Raw genomic sequence first — 23,469 nt, 5'->3', positions numbered from 1 at the left:
TTTTTCTTCCTAATTTGGCTTTAAATATTTTTAGTAATTTTAGTACTTCATCTTCAGCTTATTTAATTTGAGTTAGTTGCAAATTTTATTTTTTTATTTATTTTATTTTTTTTAAATTGTATTTTAGTTAACAACAATAGTTTAACAATAACAACAATTATCTTAATTTTAAATTTATATTAATTTTAGTACTTCGTCTTTAGCTTATTACGTTTTACTTAGTTGCCAATGTAATGTTTCATAAATATTTTTAATTTGCATCTAATATTTTTATTTTATTTTATTTCAATTAGCAACAATAGTTTTAATTAACAATAACAACACTGATCTTTAATTGTAATTTTATATTATTTTTACCTTCATTTAATTTGAGTTATTTACCAAGGCAACATTTCTAATAAGTTTCTCATCTAAAATGTATATTTTATTTCAGCTTTATTTTATTTGAGATATATTTTAGTTAACAACAACTATTTTGAATAGTTTTAGTTAACAATAACAAAATTGGTCAAGTAATCATGAACTGCAATATATATATATATATATATATATATATATATATATATATATATATATATATATATATATATATATATATATATATATATATATATTCCCAAGGCAACATTTTTATTTAGTTTAAAATGACTAAAATAACTAAAACTAAAACTGAAATAAAATATATAAAACTATATGGACATGTAAAAAAAAGATACAAAAACACTCAACAAAAATCCTAAAACTTTAACTACAATTAAAATGAAATTAAAATTAATAAATTAATTAAAAAATAAAAACGAAATAAAATATTAATAAAAACTAATTCAAAATATTAATATCAACTATAAAGGTATATGAATAATACTAAAATAACACTGACTGGAATGTCCTGCTTTAAATGATTATGCTTTTATTCAAATATGCGCTCAAGTGTGATGTGGAGGAAGGGAGCGTGTGATGTTTTGATAACAGTGCGTGTGTTTCCTGTTGTGAAATGTGCAACGTTCCGCAACGTTCAGAGAGCGTATCAGCTGACATGCATGTCACATGACCTCACTTCTTCATCATGTGACCCTCACACTGTCCCATGGCACGTGATTCGCTCTCATCTGATGTGTGTTTCTTTACTGTAAATCATACCCAATAACATAATTTTATACATGCATTAATATTTCTTCAGCAGTTTTTCTGTCGAGCAGCATTTTGCCTGAGCGTAACATGTTCATATGTTTCTGAAGGAGGTTTGATGGTGTCTGTATAGTAGTAGAAACTCCAGACAGTGAATGTATAATGGATGAGAAAGCTTCTCTACGCACAGGTCTGGTTACTGAAGGCTTGAACTCGAGGCCTTCTGTTTGATTTTATTCATGTTTTTAATGAACTTTCATGTTGAAAAGAAGGTCACACTTTATATTAGGTGGCCTTAACTACTATGTACTTACGTCAAAAAATAAGTACAGTGTACTAATTGTGGTCATATTGTATTGCAAAACACTATTGCTGCTATTGAGGGACAGGTTTGGTGGTGTGGGTAGGTTTAAGGGTGGGTTAAGGTGTAATTATAAATGTAATTACAGAAATTAATTACAGATGTAATTACATATAGGTATTTTAAAAAATATAAGTACAATGTAAAAACATGTATTTACACAATAAGTGCATTGTATCAAATGATTAATTTAAATGTACATACATTGTAGTTAAGGCCACCTAATATAAAGTAGGACTGAAAATAATCTTAAGGGCCTTTGCACAAATATACAGAGTTTTATGTGTTTTTTCCAACAAATGGTCAGTAAAAGATGGAAATGTTTGTCAGCCTCAGGAGTTCAAACTAAGTTGTTCATATTTACTTAATATTACTGCATTAGTGTCTCAATATGGTTTGTGTGGATTTATATTTTTCTAGCAATAAACAAAAATGCATGATAATAAAAACACTAATAATTATATATATATATATATATATTTATACAAGTATACATGTATACGTATACTGTGTGTGTATATACATATATATATATTAATTAATATCAATTAGTTCAGTCAACGATTAATCGCATCCAAAATCAAGGTTTATGTTTACATAATATATGTGTTTACTGTGTATATTTATTATGTATACATAAATACAAACATGTGCATATGTATATATACATGTGTATATATTTAAGAAAAATATGTGATATATTAAATATATTTATATAAAATATAAGAATATGAATATAAAAATGTATATACATGTAAATATTTTCAAAATACATACTGTATGTGTGTGTATTTATATAGACATAATAAATATACACATATATTATGTAAGCAGACTTTTATTTTGGATGCGGTTAATTGATTAAGAGAAATGTACTTGTATGTCACTTTCGGGAATATTTTATAGAAATTTTAAATATATATATATATATATATACATTGTTTTGTAATTTGGTGAAAATCAGATGGTATCAGGGTTGTGCACAAATGTGGGAAACTGCTAAAAATATATGTAAATAAATTAGTTAATAATTTAAAATAGATTTTGAGTTGGTAGAGTTGAATATCAATTCAACAGATTTTACTATTATGATTAAGAAAATTATTATTATTTATTATTTGGACAGGCCAAAACCAAAAACATTTGACAAATATTTTCTGTATTCAAGACTAGAGAGGTAACTAGGTGAATGTTTTATTTGAAGTTGAAGCTCAGTCACTGACTCATATACTGTACATGTGAAATACCGTACTGTACATCCACTGCACTTTGATTGATGATGATTTGATTGATGGTTATGAATGACGTGATTATGGCTCTTCTGTGTTTGATGAGATGAAGGACTTCATGTGGAGAGTTTGATATGCAGTGTATGTTTTTAATTTAATATTCAACTATCATAATAAATTATTTCTGTTTAACTGTCAGTCTGTTGATTGATCAATGATGTCAGAATTTTTTTAATTAATTTTTTTATTATTAACTAGACTGCTGTTTATAGCTAACTGACCTACTTCTAGGTTATTAACTAATCAATGACCTATAATAAACTGATCCGTAATTATCAGTTATGTTATTGAAGTAAGTCAACAGAATTATCATAAATTATTGTTTATGTTGAGATAATTAATGAGATGATCATTTATTTTATAATTAATAATATAACAAATAATTAAATGTTGGTGGTTTGTCGATTAAAAATGTTGAATTTATATTTTATGTAAGTAGATATTAATATAGTGCATCTGTAAAGAACATATCAATGGAAATCATGATTTGTAATGCTGCTGATTTTACAGTGTATTGAGGGACATGCAGAATATTTGACTTCAGATGAAGGTCACTTTAGGATCTTTCTCCGGGGTTAAAGGTCACAGGGTGTGATTATTTTTATTTCCTTTGCTCTCTGAACTGAACTTTGTTTTAACAGCGCAGAAGGACGTGATGTGTGTGAATATGTTTGATGATGAAGATGATCAAATCCAGCCTTCAGTCTTTCCTTTTTTCTTACAAGAATTGAAAAGAAATCCAAAACAGTGCTACTACAGAACCAACAACAAACCCGCTTAGATAATATTCTATTATAATTGAATTATTTTTATGTGAATGACTGACTTTAAAATTGCAAATGCTTTTCATTTCATATATGAACACAAAATGTATTATTATGCATGTTTGTGTGTTTTAAAATACAATTGATACAGTCCAGATGTTTTTAGATCGTCTGTTTTCATCACACATGATACACTGGTCACATTTTGCTGAATTGTAGAAATTTCATCCCACGTGAACATCAGAAGCAATCAGTCACATGACAGGAACTTTCCTTTGACTTCTGAGCTAATGACATTTGTCTGCATCTGTACATTTTCACATTATTATATTATATTATATTATATTATATTATATTATATGATTATATTATATTATATTATATTATGTAGAGCCAAAACCCTTAAACATTTTTTCCCCCTTTTATACATTTTGAGACATTTATATTATATTATATTATATTATATTGTATTATATTATATTATATTATATTATATTATATTATATTATATTATATTATATTATATTATATTATTTAGTATGTTAATGAAGTTGTTTCCTCATAATGTTGCTGATTTCAGCTTCTTCTGTAGTTGTGGTACATTTGGTGAAATACGACACGTGTTTGACGTTAAAGTAAATCATTTAAACTATTTAATACGAGCTGGATTCAATCATTATAATGCATGAATCATTAAAAAAATAAATCTTTATCATTTCCATTTATTTTAATATTAACAGACTAGAACACAGACGATTATTAGACACAAACAAAGCAGGAATGTAGGAATAAAACAAATCCAGACTTGTAGAACCCAGCCTTGCGCTCTCTCTCTCTCTCTCTCTCTCTCTCTCTCTCTGTCTCTCTCTCTCTCTCTCTCTCTCTCTCTCTCTCTCTCTCTCTCTCTCTCTCTCTCTCTCTCTGTGTTTGTGGGGTGTGTCAGGAAGTCAAACTTCATTCTCTCTCTGACTGATCATCAGACAACAACAAACGCGATGCCTGGCAAGAAAGTGTGTATTATCGGCTCAGGAAACTGGTGAGTTGCGTCTTATATGAACGCGACGCAGTAAACGCTTTAGCAGCTCTTTGCAGTTAACTCAACGCGACGCGACGCAGCGGACGCGACGTCAGACGCGCGACAAGTTTCATTTTCACCTGCGTCTGTCTTGACTTTCCACGTTTGTGTGTATATGTACTCTTACAGAAACTACTGTGGTGTTACCACGGTACTCTAATGCTCAGTGATACCGTGGTACTTCGTTACTACTGTTTGATTGCCATATTCAGAATTTACCGCGGTATTTTTGAAGAACAGCCTACCAGAATTTCCCTTGGTAACAGTTTTTTGCACATAGTAGCATATTTACTGTAGTAAACATGATTCTGAAGCTTCTCACATCCAGTTATTCAATCAATCAACAGTTTTACTAACAATAGCTGTAGTCTTGTGTTTGTGTTGCCAGTACATGACAAAAATATATATTTTTAAATATATGGCCATAATATATGGTCTTAATGTATATGTATGTAAATATTTTTTCTGCAGATTGTTTGAAAAAAAAAAGTGTATATATATATATATATATATATATATATATATATATATATATATATGGCTGTATATTGGCACGGCTGTGATTCGGCTGTAGGTAATCACAACATGCCGATATACAGCCATATCTCATGTCTACGAGTATGATATTGCGTTTATACAACAGTTCAACGGCACAAGTGTGTAAATACATAAATGAAATAACAACAGATAGTCTTTAAAAGCTCTCTTTTGTGCAGAACTACTTCCTTTAACAGTTTAACAACTGAACCCAAGCCTCTGTTACTAATTCCAAGACGTCACTTTAGAACTAGTAACGAAGGAACGTTGAGTTACTTCGTTGAAAGCTTATTGTATTACTGTATTTAAAGCAGTGTATTATGTATAGTAGATATTGTGAGAGAGAGATGGACTAAGCCAGTGATTACCTGCATCTGATACAGCATTCATTCTTCAGATTAATCTCATATCACAATAAACATTTGTCGTAACGTTAATATCCTTTCAGCGCTGCATCAAGCTGTTGTTGAAACTAAAAATAACTTCCGTTTTATAGCTTACTGCTGACTTACTCATAAAAACAGTCTCTTGTCTTAGATGGCGGAACAATGTAACTAAAATCACCATGACGAACATGCACCATTTCTCTATACTAAACACTATTATTAAATACTATTATTTATATAAAATGTTATTTATTGAATAATAATATTAAAAATTTCTAGGCAATTCAGTCAAAAGTACAAAGGCAGTGCTCTGATATACAGCATTGAATTTACATAAACATGAGATTTTCTCTGGAACAAATAATAGATTAGTGAGACCAAAGACTGCCTGTTAGATTTACCCAAAACAAATTACACGATAGAGACATCACAGCCAGCGGTAAATTCCAGAAGATCTGGCCGAGGTCAGGCGCTCTCTCCGCGGGTTCATGAGCGCAGAACGCCCGCTGACCATCTGGAGCTCACAGCTCCGAAAACATTGAAGCAAACTTTCAAATAGACGTTATCTTTATTAACAAACTGCATATTTGAACTATAAACAAGAACATTCTTGTCTGAACTCTTAAAACTACATTCCGTGACACAAAAACAGTAATATTTAAAAAATGATACTGGATTTAGGTGTCCACCATGACACTCGCTGTAAGAAGTACAGTTCAGAACTATTGTATACATATATATATATATATATATATATATATATATATGTGACCCTGGACCACAAAACCAGTCTTAAGTCGCTGGGGTATATTTGTAGCAATAGTTAACAATACATTGTATGGGTCAAAATGATCCATTTTTCTTTTATGTCCAAAATCATTAAGATATTAAGTAAAGATCATGTTCCATGAAGATATTTTGTAAATTTATTACCATAAATGTATCAAAACTAAATTTTTGATTAGTAATATGCATTGCTAAGAACTTCATTTGGACGACTTTAAAGGTGATTTTCTCAATATTTAGATTTTTTTGCACCCTCAGATTCCAGATTTTCAAATAGTTGTATCTCAGCCAAATATCGTCCTATCATAACAAACCATACATCAATGGAAATATTATTTATTCAGCTTTCAGATGATGTACTGTATAAATCTCAATTTCGAAAAATTTACATTTAAGACTGATTTTGTCGTCCAGGGTCACGTATTAGGGGTGTAACGTACACAAACATGACGATTCGGTACGTACCTCGGTTTTGACATTGGTTCGGTGCAGCAGGGGGAAAAACTAAACATAAAATTGCTATTTCTTTTTATTAAACAGTGGTTTATTGAAAAAATTGCTCTTTCTTTAAATAAATTCAATCATAATTAAAAATCTACCTCAGCTTATACTCTAAACTATAGGGAGCCCTTTTACATTACAATAAGCTTACAATTAACAGCAGAGCCCAAACTTAAATTAAAGTACTATTTAAATAAATAAAAATGAATTACCTCTTACACTAGCTTGCTCTATTCTTTTTCTATTCTGTTTTCTTTTTATTTATTATATAGTTAAAAAAAAACCTTGCAACGTGTTCTGCATTAAGCTAACTGAGACTTGTTATAGCACTTGCGTATCATTGCTCTTTTGTTGATTTTGATTGCTTCCATTGTCCTCATTTGTAAGTCGCTTTGAAATAAAAGCATCTGCTAAATGACTAAATGTAAATGTAATGTAAATTACTATTTATTTTTAAATCAAGACACAACTTAAAAATTGTATGCAAACATGTAAATTGCAAATAATGCAGTTTTTAAATTAACTTCTAAATATCTTTTTGTTGTTAAAATATATTCAGTTACACAGTGGCTGTCATAACGTGTTGTTTCTTGGTCAGTGATGTGTTTGTGTGTGTGTTGGTCAGGGGTTCTGCCATCGCTAAGATCATCGGGCACAATGTGAAAGCATCAAACCGCTTCGATCCGATGGTGAAGATGTGGGTCTATGAGGAGATGATTGATGGACGCAAACTCACCGAGATCATCAACACCGAACACGAGAACGTCAAATATCTGCCTGGACACAAACTGCCCAAAAATGTGGTTTGTGTTTCTCTTAATAATAGTACAGTGATGGGAACAGACCATAATACTGTGGTACTTTGATGGTACTCCAAGGTAATTCAAAGATGTTTTACCTGTATGACCCCAGCAAACAGAGAATGTTCTCAGAATGTTCTGGAAAGGTTCTCTCATAGTTATGAACAAACGTTTTTTTTTGTTCTCAAAATGTTAGCACAAAACATCATTTATACGTTGTTCATGCAACTTTTTTCTGAAGTGTTTTATTTGAACACTCATCTAACATTCTATAAATGTTACTATATTTTCCAGAAATTTCAGAGAACATTTAAAAGTAACGTTCCCATAATGTTTGCAAAATTATAAAATGGAATTTTCTGTTACCGTTAAAACATTAAAAAAACATTTTTTATTGGACATTTTGAACGTTCAGAAATACTGTTTTTAGAACTTGGAGTGGAAACGTTAGCAAAACATTCAAAGAACTTTTTTTTTTTAGGAGGGTAACTGGAAATTCTGGAAACGTTCTCTCAAAGTTACGTTCTTCCAGTTCGTTGGACATTCGTCTGACATCTTTTAAATGTAACTACTTGTTTCAAAACATTCAGAGAACATTCAAAAGTATAAAATGGACTGTTCCCATAACTTTCGTATTTACCAAGAAGAACCCTTTTTAAAACTGGACATTTTGAACATTCAGAAAGTGTTAGGTGTGAGCTGGTTATCAGTAGGTTTACACACAGATTAAAGTGCTGAACTTCGCACAGATCACCTTTACACTCATCTACACGTTACTGCTGCAAAATTACACAACATCATGAAGCAGATTAGTAATGACTCGTATGTAGGTGAAATAAGCACTGAAGAAGTGAGGCAGAGGTCATAATGGGAGAAGATAAATGATGAAATCACTGCACACAAATAAGGATCCTTAGTTAGAGAACAGCAACTCAAACGGACTATAATTAACCAGGTCAAAGCTGAAGCAATGATTAAAGTGGTGTAGCAATCATTCAGATATGGCATTAGAAATGTCTTGATCTACCCGCTCGTTTGATGAAGATAACCTGCTGGAACAGAACAGGTCATACTAGGTTGTTGCAGGTTTAATCTGATCTTTAAAAAGGGAAATGCAATTCAGATGGCGGATATGCAGTGGCAAAGAGTTCCATAATTTTGCCGCAGCACAACTAAAAGCCTTACCACCAAAGGAACTCAACTTAAAATTTGGAACTCTCAGTAAGTCTGCAGTCAATGATCTCAAAGAACGTGTAGGAGTGTACAAATGAAGACGATTTCAGAGATAAAAAGGTGCCAGATTATGGAGTGCTTTATAAGTAAGCATGAAATGATGCCAAAATGTGAAATTATGAGATTAAAGTTATATTTATGGCAGTGAAAGTCATAATTATGAGATAAAAAGTCATAATTGACAAAACGTTGAAATTATGAGATAAAAAGTTAAAATGACAAAAAGACAAAATTATGAGATTAAAAAGTCATATGGCATTAAAAGTCATGATTATGAGACTTTTTATATGAATAAAAAGTTGAAATAATATGATAAAAAGTAGATTATAACATTTGAAATTATGAGATAATAAAATCTAAATTATGAGATGAAGTCATAATTATGACAAAAGTCAAAATTATGAGATAATCTAAATTATGAGGAAAGGTAAAATTATAAGATTAAAAAAAGTCATATTTATGGCATTGAAAGTCATAATTATCAGATAAAAATTCATAATTATCAGGTATAAAGTCATAATTAACAAAATGTTGAAATTATGAGATAAAAAGTCAAAATGATGTTATAAAAAGTTGATGTTGAAATTATAAGATAAAAATACAAAATGATGACAAAAGACAAAATTATGAGATTAAAAAGTCATATGGCATTAAGTCATAATTATGAAATTAAAAATCATAATTATGAGATAAAGTCATAATTAATAACAAACAAATGTTTGAATTGTGAGACATTTTTGAGCATTGTCATTATTGAACCAGAAATGCTGGATGAAGTAGTATGAGGGACCTTCAAATATTGTTATAAAGGTTGAGAAGCACTGATGTAAAGCAGCTCATGATCATAAATGTCCAGCTAGAGACCATGTAAAGCCTCTTAGCCACTGTCTTTGAGCTGATTTCCGTCAGTAAGAGCCGTCGAGCCCCTGCTGAGAGAGGGATGAGGGTTCAGATCTCCTCTGTTTCCTCAGGTGGCGGTTCCTGACGTCACAGAGGCCATGAGCGGAGCCGACTTCCTGATCTTCGTCATTCCTCATCAGTTTATTGGGAAAATCTGTGACCAGATGAAGCCTCACATCAAACCTGGAGCCATCGGGATCTCCCTCATTAAAGTATGGGTTTATTCTTTAATATTTTGTAATTTGAGTGGATTTCATGGTTCAATTTTCGTCTACCTAAAAAGGAGTCTAAATAAAAACATGCATTTTCTGCAGAGTGTTTACTGTTTCACATAGTGTTTTTTTGTCCATTCTCTTTGTGTGTGTGTGTGTGTTTAGGGTATCGATGAGGGTCCGAGTGGACTGACCCTGATCTCTGACATCATCAGGTCCAAGCTGGAGATCGAGGTCAGTGTGCTGATGGGCGCCAACATCGCCACCGAGGTGGCCGAGGAGAAGTTCTGCGAGACCACCATTGGTGTGTGACATCACTTCCTGTGAGAAAACCTGCAGAGCGCTTGACCTTGTGTGTTTATGACTGTGTGTGTGTGTGTGTGTGTGTTTCAGGAGCCACTAATGAATCCAACGGCAAGATCTTCAAAGAGCTTCTGCAGACGCCGAACTTCCGCATCACTGTGGTGAAGGAGAGCGACACGGTGGAGCTGTGTGGAGCGCTGAAGGTACCCGAGATACACACGTGATGCTGGGGATCAGGGGGTTTCATCCCGTGGATGCTTTGGTAAATTATAATTATGAGATAAGACATAATAATTGTGACATGAAATTTAAATTATGAGATAAACAGTTAAAATTATGAGATAAAAAGTCATAATTATGGCATAAAATTTTAATTATGAGATAAAATGTCATAATTATGGCAAAAAAAAAAATCTAAATTATGAGATAATCTAAATTATGAGGGGGGGGGGAAATCTAAATTATGAGACGAACAGTTAAAATTATGAGATAAGAACTCCTAATTATGACAAAAGTCAAAACTATGAGATAAAAATGCATAATTATGACAATCAAAATTATGATAAAAAGTCATAATTATGGCATAAAATCTAAATTATGAGATGAAGTCATAATTATGACAAAAAGTCAAAATTATGAGATAATCTAAATTATGAGGGGAAAAAAATCATAATTATGACAAAATGTCAAAAATTAGATAAAAGGTCATAATTATGACAAAAAGATTAGATATGATATAAGTTGTAATTGTGACATAAACAGTGAAAATTATGAGATAAGTCATAATTATGCAAAAAATAAAAATATGAAATAAAAAAATCATAATTATGAGATAAAAGTTGATCATTATGAGATAAAGTCATAATTATAACAAAATTCTAAATTATGAGATAAAAAAGACAATTGAAAAAAAAGGTCAACGTTATGAGATAAAAAGACATTATAATAAAAAACTCAAAATGATGAAATTAAAACTCATAATTATGACAAAAAGTAATGTATGAGTAATTATGAGATTATGAGTAATTATGACATACAAGCTCATTATGAATTTTGAAAATATAGCACAGTGTTCTTCCCAGTAGACAAAATAAGTCGAGTTTACACCAGTCATGCTGTTAAAAACTTGCTCAAGGCAGGACTAAATAAAAACATGCAGTCTTCACGATCCCTTGTTTAATATTTTTTATAAAAGATTGTGCATGTGAACGTCTGGCTGCAGCTGAGCGTCTGGTCTGGTGTGTGTGTGTGTGTGTGTGTGTGTGTGTGGCAGAACATCGTGGCGGTGGGCGCGGGCTTCTGTGATGGTCTGGGATTCGGTGACAACACTAAAGCTGCTGTGATCCGGCTGGGGCTGATGGAGATGGTGGCCTTCTCCAAACTCTTCTGCAAGAGCGCCGTTAACTCCGCCACCTTCCTGGAGAGCTGCGGCGTGGCCGACCTCATCACCACCTGCTACGGCGGACGCAACCGCCGCGTGGCCGAGGCCTTCGCCCGCTCGCAGAAGGTCCGACTCAAACACCTGCATCCTAAATGGATTTATTTTGACCTTGACGCTGGTCATCACTGTACAGTTTAATGTGTGCATCATCTGTTATTAACCTTCATACTCAATCTTTTTGCTGGTCAAAATAACCCACAGCACTATGATTGCACATCTTCCTGTTTTGTGCAGATATCTTATATCATTTAATTTGAATAAAATATAAACATTATTATTTATGCAGTTTTATTTGATGATGTTTTACAAACAATTTTTAGTACCTCTAAACTACTAGTTTTAACCAATAATTGTATTATAAAATTAGCATATATATATATATATATATATATATATTATGTTTTATGTATACAAAAATACTGGATTTTTGACTTTCACAAGCTGTAAGCTCTAATCATCAAAATTAAAACAAAAAACTTTTGAAATGTTTTACTTTACATGTAATGAATCTAGAATATATGAAAGTTTCACTTTTTGAAATCAGTTATAAAATAACTTTTCATGATATTCAAATTTTTGAGACGCACCTGTATGTATATATACTACTACCTTTTATATATATATATATATATATATATATATATATATAAAATGTTTAATTCTAATATTTGTATATTTATTTATTTAATACTTCATTTTATAAAATAAGCACATTTTTCATGCATGAAATACACTAATTCTAATAATTTGGAATTCTAATAACAATAATATATTTATTTACTTATGGTTTTTTAGTTTATTTACCTCTAAATGACTATTTCTTTAACCAATAATTTCTAATAATAATAAAATCTTATATATATATATATATATATATATATATATATATATATATATATATATTTATACATATATAAATAAATATACATATATATATAATTTATTTCTATTTTTGTTTTATTTAATTTTATTTAACATTATGTAAACATCCCTTAAGATCAATGACATGAAATGTAGTTTCTGTAGACTCTGGCCACTAGATGGATGAATGAACTGGAAAATTCAGCATCAAAACTAATGAATGAATTAACTAATTAAGTAGATTTAAGCCAGTTTGTGTGATTTAAATGTAATATTAATTAGTGTTTTTCATCAGTCGATAGCGGAGCTGGAAGTTGAGATGTTGAACGGTCAGAAGCTCCAGGGTCCTCAGACGTCTGCAGAGGTTTACAAGATCCTCCAGAAGAAGAGCATGGTGGACAAGTGAGTGACATCATCGCCGCATCACCGTGACATCATCATCAGTGTGTGTGTCTGACGTCTGTGTGTGTGTGTGCAGGTTTCCTCTGTTCGTCTCCGTCTATCAGATCTGTTTTGAGGGCCGGCAGGTGAAGGAGTTCATCAGCTGCCTTCAGAACCATCCAGAACACATGTGATCCGATCCGATCCGATCCGATCCACACACTACTGAGCTTCGTTCACGCCTCACGTCCAACGAAAATGAATCATGAGTCCAGTATGATGAGTATTTGTGTAATTTCTGACTCAGGACTGTAACGCTGGTAAACGCACATGTGCAGAATTTTATATTTGCAGTTTTGACTACAGTTGTCTTATAGAGAAGTATTAAATGTATTACTTTATAACACAATCAATAAAAGCCATGCCGGTTATTTTAATAATTTTAATCAGACTTTGAGCTTCATTTATTCTTACAGCAGTCAACACAAACACAAAATAAGACTTCTTTTTCTTCATGAGCCACATAAAACAATCAATCTCTAATTTAAATGTTTTAATTATTCAAAGACATACAAAAGTGATTATAATACAAATAATTATTAATAATATTATAAGAATGATAATACATATATTATATTTATAAAATTATGAATATTATAATTAAAATAATGAATACATTATAGAAATTATACATTTGATATAAAATATTATATTTATAAAAAAATATGGGTATTATAACTAAAACTATAACTATTTTCCTTCTTTTCCTTCTTTAACCATTTTTTATTTTTTTTTCAAAAATGGTAAATATCTAATTTCAGTGTTTAAATTATTTAAAGACATACATTTTATTAAACAAGTTATTAATAGTTTTACCAAGTTACCAAATAAGCATAGTTTCGTGAATAAAGATGACAACTGTTTTTTTTTTTTTTTTGGTTGTTTTTTTGAAACCTTGTATCATTTAATTCTAATAGTTAAATAATAATAATAATAAATGGAGATTATGGAATGGAAATAAATGCAAAAAGCCATGCTGCTTATTTTAATCATTTTAATCAAACGTGAGACTTATTTTTCAGGATAAAACACTGAATCTCTAATTACATAAAGACGTAACACATTTTTATGATTTAATAATTGTCATATAGTTTTTACATTTATCTTTATTTTATTTTATATGTTGCATTTTAATTTATTAAATACAATGGATCTCTAATTTTGATGTTTAATAATATGCTTGGAAAAATATTGATCACAGTATTGACATTTTTGTCCAATCAAATGCTCTCTTGAATGAGAATGCTCCTCCCCCTAAAGTACAAATATTAAAGCACTATCAACATTATTTTCAATAATATCAATTGCAAATGGTTATTGTAAAGGTGTGCTCTTTGGTTTTGTTATGGGTATGGGCTGTGATGGAAACTAAAGAAAATCAATGCATATTCAGTAAGATATTTACTGCTCCAGTGTCTCAGAAGGAAGATCAGATGCGGTCGGATGAGATGGTGGGGTAAATGGCGAAGCTGGATATTCCACACATGTTTTTATTTCTTGCCAGGCGGATGAAGCCGTTTTCACCCCATGCTGTTCCCCAGCTGACACACAGAGACAGAAATCATCATTTCATATTTTCAACACTAGAGGTCATTAGAGCTCACACTGAAATACATCAACTTACAGTTACGGACACTTGCTGATTATTACATAAATAAATATAAAACAGTATATTTATGAAAATATGAATATTATAATAAAATAATTATAAATTATATTTAAAAATGATATTAAATATTGTATTTGCCTATAAAATATGCATATTCCAACTAAAATAATAATAATATTATGAAGTGATATTAAAAATTTATGTTTATAAAAGGATGAACATTACAATTAAAACAATCATTAATAATATTATAAAATGATAATAAATATAAAATATTTAAATGTATACAAATATGAATATTATAATCAAATTAATCATTATAACAATATTTTATAATATAAAATGTAAAATAAATGTATATTTATACAAATATTAATATTATGATTAAATAATTACTGATAACATTGCAGAAATAGTATAAAAAGTATTTTTAGATTTCATTAAAAATATTAAATTACAATTAAAATTATTATTATTATAAGAATTACAATAAATATTAAATATATTTTTATTTCATAAAAATATGAATAATATAAAGTAATTATTACAAATATTATAAAAAATGATAAAATATTATAATATTAAAATAACCTTTTAGAACTTGACAAAATGCCTGTTTTAAAGTCATGACTGTCACACAGTATTTTTTATCAAGTGAAAATCAACCTGTTTTTCACCAGCCAGTAGTCTTGTCCTTTTTCTGAGCCATAACCCACAATTAGAACCGCATGATTGATCAGTCCAGAGCTGCACTTCAGATCGCTGTAGATTCCTGAATACACACATTTATCATTTAGAATAAACGTACGTGTGTGTGGACTGAAAGCAGATAGACAGGTGTGTGTGATATTATATATTTTATGTCTCACCGCCTCTGTATCTGTGGAAGGAAGCAAGTTTGGCGTTGACACCGACAGACACAGGTCCGATATTAGCAACGGCGTACTGCAGCGCCACCTCATTGTGACGCGGAAGAATCCTGAAACCTGAGCAATATCCAGATCTTCCCGTCACAGAGTATCGACACACACCCTGCTGCAAAATTCACCACAACATCACAACATTACAACAATATCACAGCAACGTCACAAAAACATTACATTACCCCCGAAACACCAGGGGGCCCCTTGCTCTCAAACTTGATTTAATTTTAGGGTTACACTTTATATTAGGTGGCCTTAACTACTATGTACTTACATCAAAAAATAAGTACAATGTACTTATTGTGTTCATATTGTATTACAAAACACTATTGCTGCTATTGAGGTGTGATACGGGGAGGTTAGAGACAGGTTTGGTGGTGTGGGTAGGTTTAAGGGTGGGTTAAGGTGTAAGGGATGGGTTGACAGTGTAATTATTAATGTAATTACAGAAATTAATTACAGATGTAAGTACATATAGGTATTTTTAAAAATATAAGTACAATGTAAAAACATATATGTACACAATAAGTGCATTGTATCAAATGATTAATTTAAATGTAAGTACATAGTAGTTAAGGCCACCTAATATAAAGTGGGACCAGTTTTAATTTCGTTTTTGAATTTGGCCAACGGTTATGAAAACATGAATGATCATTTTTTTTAATGCGGTGCACTGTCACCCTTTCTATGTAAAAATCTGTCAAATCATTTAACGTGAATGCTGTAAAGTCTTTTGCTCGAGACTAAAAAAACGAGTTGAAAGCGTACCGAGACACTGTTTCTCAAGCTCCTTCCGCGAGCGCGATTCGAGATGGAGAGAAACACGAACAAATGCGTTTCATTCATTCGTTCATAACCACTCATACCCCACTCAACCCCCCCCCCACTGACTACTCCACTACAGTGTCACAACAACATACTACAATGCCACTACACTACATCACAACAATGTTCCTATGTCACTACAGCACAACAACACCACTACAATGCTGCAACCTCACAACATCACTACAATGCAACAGTCACACAACATTGTGACAAAAATGCCATTACAACGTCACAACAACATCACTACACTGTTACAATGTTACAACATCACTACATCATGCAACAACGTCACTACAGTGTCACAAAACGTCATTATACCATCACAACAACACCACTACAAGGCCACAACAAAATCACAACAACATCACTACACAGTCACAACAAGAACGTCACAACAACAGTGTCACTACAACGTCACAACACCACTACGTCACTCAACAACGCCACTACAGTGTCACAACAATGCCACTACAGCGTCACTACAATGCAACATCACTACAACATCACAATGCCACTATATCACAACTATTTCACTACAACGTCACTACAACGTCACTACAACGTCACCACTACAACGTCACAACAGTGCCACTACAACGTCACAACAACGCCACTACAATGTCACCACGTCACAACAATGCCACTACAACGCCACTACAACATCACCACAACAACACCACTACAATGTCACAACAATGCCACTACATTACCACTACACCGTCACAACAATGCCACTACAATGTCACTACAATGCCACTACAACTTATTTTTTGGTAAGTGTTATATTTTAAAATGATTTTAATTTTCCATCAATTTACCACCTCAGTTTGGGAATCCCTGATTTATACCGTAGTATGACCATGAACACTGATGTAGTGAAGCTTAAGGCTCATTGGGCGTTGTGTTAATGTTCTGCAGTACCTTGTGTTCATATGGGTAGAAGTTGTTGGAGTCAATGCCGTTGTTCTGGATGATGTAGAGAAAAGCTCGGCTCAGATATCCGCCTCTGCAGCCGCGGTTCCCCAGACTCACACTGCAGTCCAGCAGGTTCTGCGGACTCAAAGGGACCAGAGAACCGGTTCTCCTCTTCATCTGACCCTCCAGAGCACCGACGGCACTGAACGCCCAGCACGAGCCACACGGGCCCTGAAACCACACACAGATATACACATTAGAAAATATAAAAATATTAGATTTATATATAAAAATAAGCATACTATAACTAAAATAATTATTAATAATATAAAAATTATAATACATATATAATATTTGATTTATACTGTATGTAAAAATAGGCATATTATAACTAAAATAATTGATATTATTATTATTATTAATATTATTAATAATAATATAAAATAATAAATATATTTATGTATACAGACGTGTATATTAAGTATAATAATTATTAATAATATAATAAAATGTATTAAATGGCAAATATATTTATATTCATGAAAATATGAGTATTATAATGAAAATAATAATTAAAATATTATAAAATTATTATAAATATAAAATATATTGAAATGTTTGAACATTTGAATATTATAATTAAAATATTTATTAATATTAGAAAAATGATAATAAACATAAAATATATTTATATTTAATAAAAATCTGACTTTAAATAATTATGAATAATATTAGAAACATATAATAAAATATCATAATATTACGTTATAATATTAATATTATAACATTATGTACAATATTACATTTCTGTGATCAAACTCTTAGTACAGCAGCACACACCTGGTTCTGGACAGGACTGACCATCCCGTGCTCCGTCCAGTTGACTCGCGGTGGGGGGGGCTGGTGTGATGGAGTGAATGTTATGTTGACATCGGGAAAATCTTCCTCCAGTAAACCATTCAACTGATTAACCTCATCTGCAGTCTAAACACACACACACATACACACACACAACTCAATTCATCTGACCTTTGACCTGCACTTAAGACATAGCCTATGAAAAAATGTAATCAAGATACAGTAGATGTACTTAAGATGTAAAATGGTATAATGATCAAAATTAAATGTGTAAAATGCTGATTTGTTTATATTTCAAAGGATAATTTATCAAAACGTATTTGATTTGTTTATAATGGTTGTTAGTAGTCTTTAATGAAAAGATTTCTTGATTTCGTAATAATTGGGTTATATTTTTTAAAAACATATAACTCTGTTGTTTGTTTTCTCCTCTCTGCTCACATTTTAATATTCATTTGTCTGTATAATGAGTGTTGTAGGTCTGTGCTTTATTGGTTTTCTCCCTTCTTCACTCCCACTTTTCCACAGCTTTACACACCCAATTCATGAGACTTTTTCAAATCTGAGGTGTGAATGACATGACACTTCAGTAAAATGAGAAATAAATCTGCAAAAAAAAAACAACTAAAAAAGCTTTTAATTTAAATGTATTTTTCTTAATACACTGGCAGGTATTTTTCTCCTTTCATTAAGCACAAACTCACTTAAATATGATCAGTTTGACTGCATTTTACATCTCACATAAATGTATTTTATTTATTTGTTTTTTTATTCATTTGAAAATTATAATAAAATATTTCATTTTTAAGTGTTTTAATTGCTTGTACTTTGAAATAATTAATTTTAAATAATTACAATTAAAATTAATTAATTTTTAATTAATTAATTTTTAGTTCATTTTATCATTTATTTTGAGTATGTTTTATTTGAATTGTTTTTATTTTAAGATTTAAAAAATATATGATTTAATTAATTTTAGTAAATTTTTAATTTGAGTTTTTATTTCTAAAGTATTTATTTTAAGTATAAATGTTATTTAATTACTTAATTAATTTTAGTTTTTTATTTTGATAGTTGTATTTTAATTTAAATTTGTATGGTATAATAAATATGAGTAAGTGTTTTATTTGGTTGTTTAGAGTTTAAAATGATTTTAATTTGACATTTTCACGATTTAATTACTTTTGGTAAGTATTATTATGCAGATTGTATTTATTTTAATTTTGGACTTTAATAATTTAATTTTTAATTGGATTTAATTGGAGTTTTATGAGAAATATAAAAATATACTTCTGCCCATGTGATATTAGTCTTTTTCAATCTTTATTTAAAATATTTTCAGTCTTTATTTCAAATCAGCAAATATACCACAGATTTAAGAAGCACATATTTCACGTTGGCATGAGTCTTACAACTGTTTCTATGGTAACTGGAGCTTCTAAGAGCAGTGACTGGCTCATTAATTTAGATTGTGGGACTTCCGTTGGCCATATTCTGTGTTTCCTCATGAAGCGTCTTGCTATATCTCTAATTATACTGGCAGACTTCTGAGGAATGACTGTGTGTGTTAAAGTACCATGTCACTGAGCTGGTTCAGTCCCAGTGTGTATGAGTGCAGACCGACGGCCATCTCCTCATTATGTTTCACAATATCCAGAAGATTCTGCTCCCAAACGCCTCTCCTGTGACGCTCCTCTCTCTAAAACACAACACACAAACACACACGCTCACTGACTGATGCAGATGCACACAAAACCACACAACGCTGTCTCAGTCTGGCTTCATGCAACTTCTAACCAGTTACTGGTTGCTGGAAAGTGTTTTCGCGGAAGAACTAGACACTGGATTTAACATAGTTTTCCACAAGACACTACAGGTTTGTTTCCATAACATGTCTTCTTTTAGACAAGCCTAAAGAAAACATCCAAAATACACATTTAAGTGTTTATTTTAGTGCACTTTATCTATTTGCATCAGTAGATTTCAGTTCCAATCCATATCTTTAAAAGTTTGTTTCTCCACTTCAGCAGCACTTACATACACCAAACTTTACAGCTTTATTCCTTCCTATATTCTGAAGGTTTTTACTGAGGGGTTTGTTTATATTTCATTTGCTTGATTTTGTTATTACACTTTATCTATTTGCGTCTATAGATTTCAATTTCAATTCATCTTTAAAAGCCATTTTCTCAAAATGAGTTTTTTCTCCACTTCAGCAGCGCTTACATACACCACACTTTACAGCTTTATTCCTTTCTATATTCTGAAGGTTTTTACTGAGGGGTTTGTTCAAATATCATTTGCCTGGTTTTATAATTATACTTTATCTATTTGCATCTATTTTGCGTCTATTTGCACAAAATGAGTTTTTTCTCCACTTCAGCAGCACTTACATACACCACACTTTACAGTTTTATTCCTTTCTATATTCTGAAGGTTTTTACTGAGGGGTTTGTTCATATTTCATTCAGACCTATTTATACAACATTTTATTCCTTAAAACAAGGCGAAAATGTACTTGTTTCTGTCTGCTGTCAGTATTTTCTGATTTATGGAGTGATAAAAAACCTTTAACTCTAATATGACAACAAAATCAAACAAGAATTTTGAAACAATGCTCAGATTTCCATTCTGTAAATGTATAAAATTAGTGTGTATTTAAGTAGATAATGCCTTATTTGCATATTAAATAGTGAAAACACACAATAGTGTAATACACAACATTTGTCTTAATGTACTGTAATTAGTCACCTGAGCGTAGTACGATGAAATTTATTTACTCTATTCACCTGTAGTGTTTTACCTTAATGGCATTAAATCTGAAACACTAGTAAACTAGATACCAACAAGCAGAATTACATTTTCTACTTTGTAGTCACTAATATCTGAAATAATCACCATTTGTTGCTTTTGGACAGATAAATTCTGAAGTCTTCACACATTTCCCTCATTCCTTCTAATGTGTTATTGCTGAACTCAAGGCAAGTCATTTAGTTCATGCACTTTAAAAACAGACACTGCTTTACATAAGGATTTAGAAATAATCATAAAATAGTCATTAAAGTCTGTGTTAGTGCACAACACACAACAGCTGGCTTTACGTGACGGTTACAGTTCTCAGAACAGATTAGACCGGACCAATCACAGTCCTGCATGCGTGCGTTGTATTTAATCATTTCACAGCACCACTTGAGCTGATTGTGTCTGCATTCCAGGAGCAATCCTCAGCGCTTCTGGATTTAAATGATCATGGTTTTAATGAGAAATATGAGGTGACACTTGAACGTTAGAGAACTGCTCAGTTGGAGCATCACAAACCCCATTCTGCTGATTTCAGTTCAGTGGGCCAAAGGCAAACAGACCGACCCACAGAGAGAGATTCATCGTGTGTGTGTGTGTGTGTTTGTACTCACTGTGTTTCTGTAGGTCTTGTTGTGTTGAGATTTCCAAGCCATCCACTGATCAGTCAGACGTCTGATCTCAGAACAGACCAGCGACATACACAGCAGAACCAAAACAAACCTGATCATACCTACACACACACACACACTTGTTTAAATATAATAGTATTTCAGTATTATTAATGCACTACTTAAGTTTTTTAAATTTTGAATCAGATGTTTTTTTTTTTTTTTTTTCAGTTTTCACTTTAATATATATTATATTATTTATTTTAGTACGTTTTATTTTGGTTGTTTTTATTTTAATTTGACATTTTATGGTTTAATTATTATTTTTTTTTTTTATTTTTATTGTTTTTATTTCAAAAGTATTTTTATTTAATTTGTCATTTACATAATTTAATTATTTTAGCAAGTGTTTTTATGTAGATTGTTTGTTATATTTTAAAATTATTTCAATTTGACATTTTAAATATTTAATTAATTTTATGTTTTATGTAGATTGTTGGTTTTATTTTGAATTATTTTAATTTTACATATTTAAGATGTAATGATTTTTTTTTACATTTTTAAGACTGAATTTTTAGTCTGTTTTATTTCGAATGTTTATATTTTAAAATTATTGTACTTATGAATTTTTATAATTGAATTGATTTGAGTACATTTGTTTTTAGTATATTTTAAATGTGATAAGTAATAATACATTTTCACTCAAATTATGAATAAATTTCACAAATAATTACAAACAAAAGTGGAGTAACACTAAATAAATGTGAAATTTTGAAAAGAAACATAAATAGTATTTTCTCGTAAAATCTACTCCAATAATTTTTGTTTTACTCACAATTTTAAAATCATTTTTTTAATATACAGTGCAGAAAGGAACTATAACAGATCGCACATGTACATTTGATGCATGTTTAATGTGTTTTTTTCTCTCATCTGCAATACATTTCTACCACATTAGATGTTAAAAAGGCATTCAGAAAATGTATTTAAGATGCTTCTGGTTTAGAATGTATGTAAAATGCTTTCTTTAAGATGTTTGTACAGTAATCGAGTGCTCATATAGTTTGTAAATAGTTTGATAGAGCCCGTGTAAATCAGAAGAGTGAATGTGTTATTAATGTTGGATCTTACCGGCGTCTGTGATGATGATGATGATGAGCAGACAGACACACTTCTGTCGTTCTTCAGCCCTGCCTTTGCTTTAGCAGCGTCTGAAAGAGGAAGTTTCTTCTCTCTGGTTTCCTGTGTGATTCTGTTTGTCATGTGAACACAATTACAGATGATGGGCTCGGCCAGCAGCTGCTCGTGTTATCTGACTGTGTTCATTCATTCTGATCAGTTGAAGCGTTCATTAAACGGGTAGTTAAGTCCTTCATCACTAGTAGTTGTGCTGGTGATCTGATCAAAGACTGTGTTAAGTTGTGTGTTATTTGTACTGAACGTTTGACAGCCGCAGGAGTGTGTGATGCGCTGATGCTGACGCCTGTCAAACCTGTGACTGACGATGCACTACTGGATGTCATGTGTGTTACTGTAAAACACACACACACACACACACACACACAACATCACTGCAAACGACACACACCGCACAGCATGACACACAGATGGCACAGATGGAGAGGATCTGACAGATTCACCTGCTTCAGCTGAAGACACTGTGGAAATATCGTTTTATGATCATCATTCAGTGCTGTGGTGTATGTGTCCCTGCAGCACAAAAGCAGTCATAAGCAGCACAGCTATATTTGTAGCAATAGCCAACAATACACTGTATGGGTCAACAAAAAAAGTTATGCCAAAAATTATTAGGATATTAAGTAAAGATCGCGTTCCATGAAGATATTTTGTACATTTCCTACCGTAAATATATCAAAACTTCATTTTTGATTAGTAATATGCATTACT

The 23,469-nt window shown here is 31.2% G+C and overlaps 3 protein-coding genes across 4 annotated transcripts in view; 2 read left to right on the top strand and 1 right to left on the bottom strand.

The window, feature by feature from the left end:
- golph3l (golgi phosphoprotein 3-like) overlaps window positions 1-343 on the top strand; it is a 14,408-nt gene extending 14,065 nt beyond the window's left edge. For both annotated transcript variants that reach the window (XM_058753247.1, XM_058753246.1), the window contains exon 5: window positions 1-343. This exon is cut by the window's left edge and continues 563 nt beyond it. The gene's annotated coding sequence lies outside the window, so the exon portion shown is untranslated.
- A 4,099-nt stretch (window positions 344-4,442) lies between these two features.
- gpd1c (glycerol-3-phosphate dehydrogenase 1c) lies at window positions 4,443-13,404 on the top strand. The gene is made up of 8 exons (XM_058753244.1): window positions 4,443-4,578; window positions 7,453-7,630; window positions 9,832-9,972; window positions 10,138-10,276; window positions 10,366-10,478; window positions 11,549-11,782; window positions 12,873-12,979; window positions 13,056-13,404. Exons 1-8 carry the CDS (start codon window positions 4,538-4,540, stop codon window positions 13,150-13,152), a joined length of 1,050 nt encoding a protein of 349 aa, XP_058609227.1. The 5' UTR covers window positions 4,443-4,537; the 3' UTR covers window positions 13,153-13,404.
- A 591-nt stretch (window positions 13,405-13,995) lies between these two features.
- On the bottom strand, window positions 13,996-22,958 carry ctss1 (cathepsin S, ortholog 1). Its single transcript, XM_058753245.1, has 8 exons — window positions 22,693-22,958; window positions 21,565-21,683; window positions 19,728-19,850; window positions 18,134-18,277; window positions 17,300-17,524; window positions 15,497-15,662; window positions 15,294-15,399; window positions 13,996-14,559 (listed from the first exon to the last, which is right to left on the bottom strand). Exons 2-8 carry the CDS (start codon window positions 21,679-21,681, stop codon window positions 14,448-14,450), a joined length of 993 nt encoding a protein of 330 aa, XP_058609228.1. The 5' UTR covers window positions 21,682-21,683; window positions 22,693-22,958; the 3' UTR covers window positions 13,996-14,447.
- Window positions 22,959-23,469: the final 511 nt, after the last annotated feature.

The sequence above is a fragment of the Onychostoma macrolepis genome, chromosome 19 (genome assembly GCF_012432095.1).
Source record: "Onychostoma macrolepis isolate SWU-2019 chromosome 19, ASM1243209v1, whole genome shotgun sequence".
Classification (NCBI taxonomy): Eukaryota; Metazoa; Chordata; class Actinopteri; order Cypriniformes; family Cyprinidae; genus Onychostoma; species Onychostoma macrolepis.
Note: the sequence above shows the minus strand (reverse complement) of the source record. Positions and strands in the feature narration are given on the sequence as shown.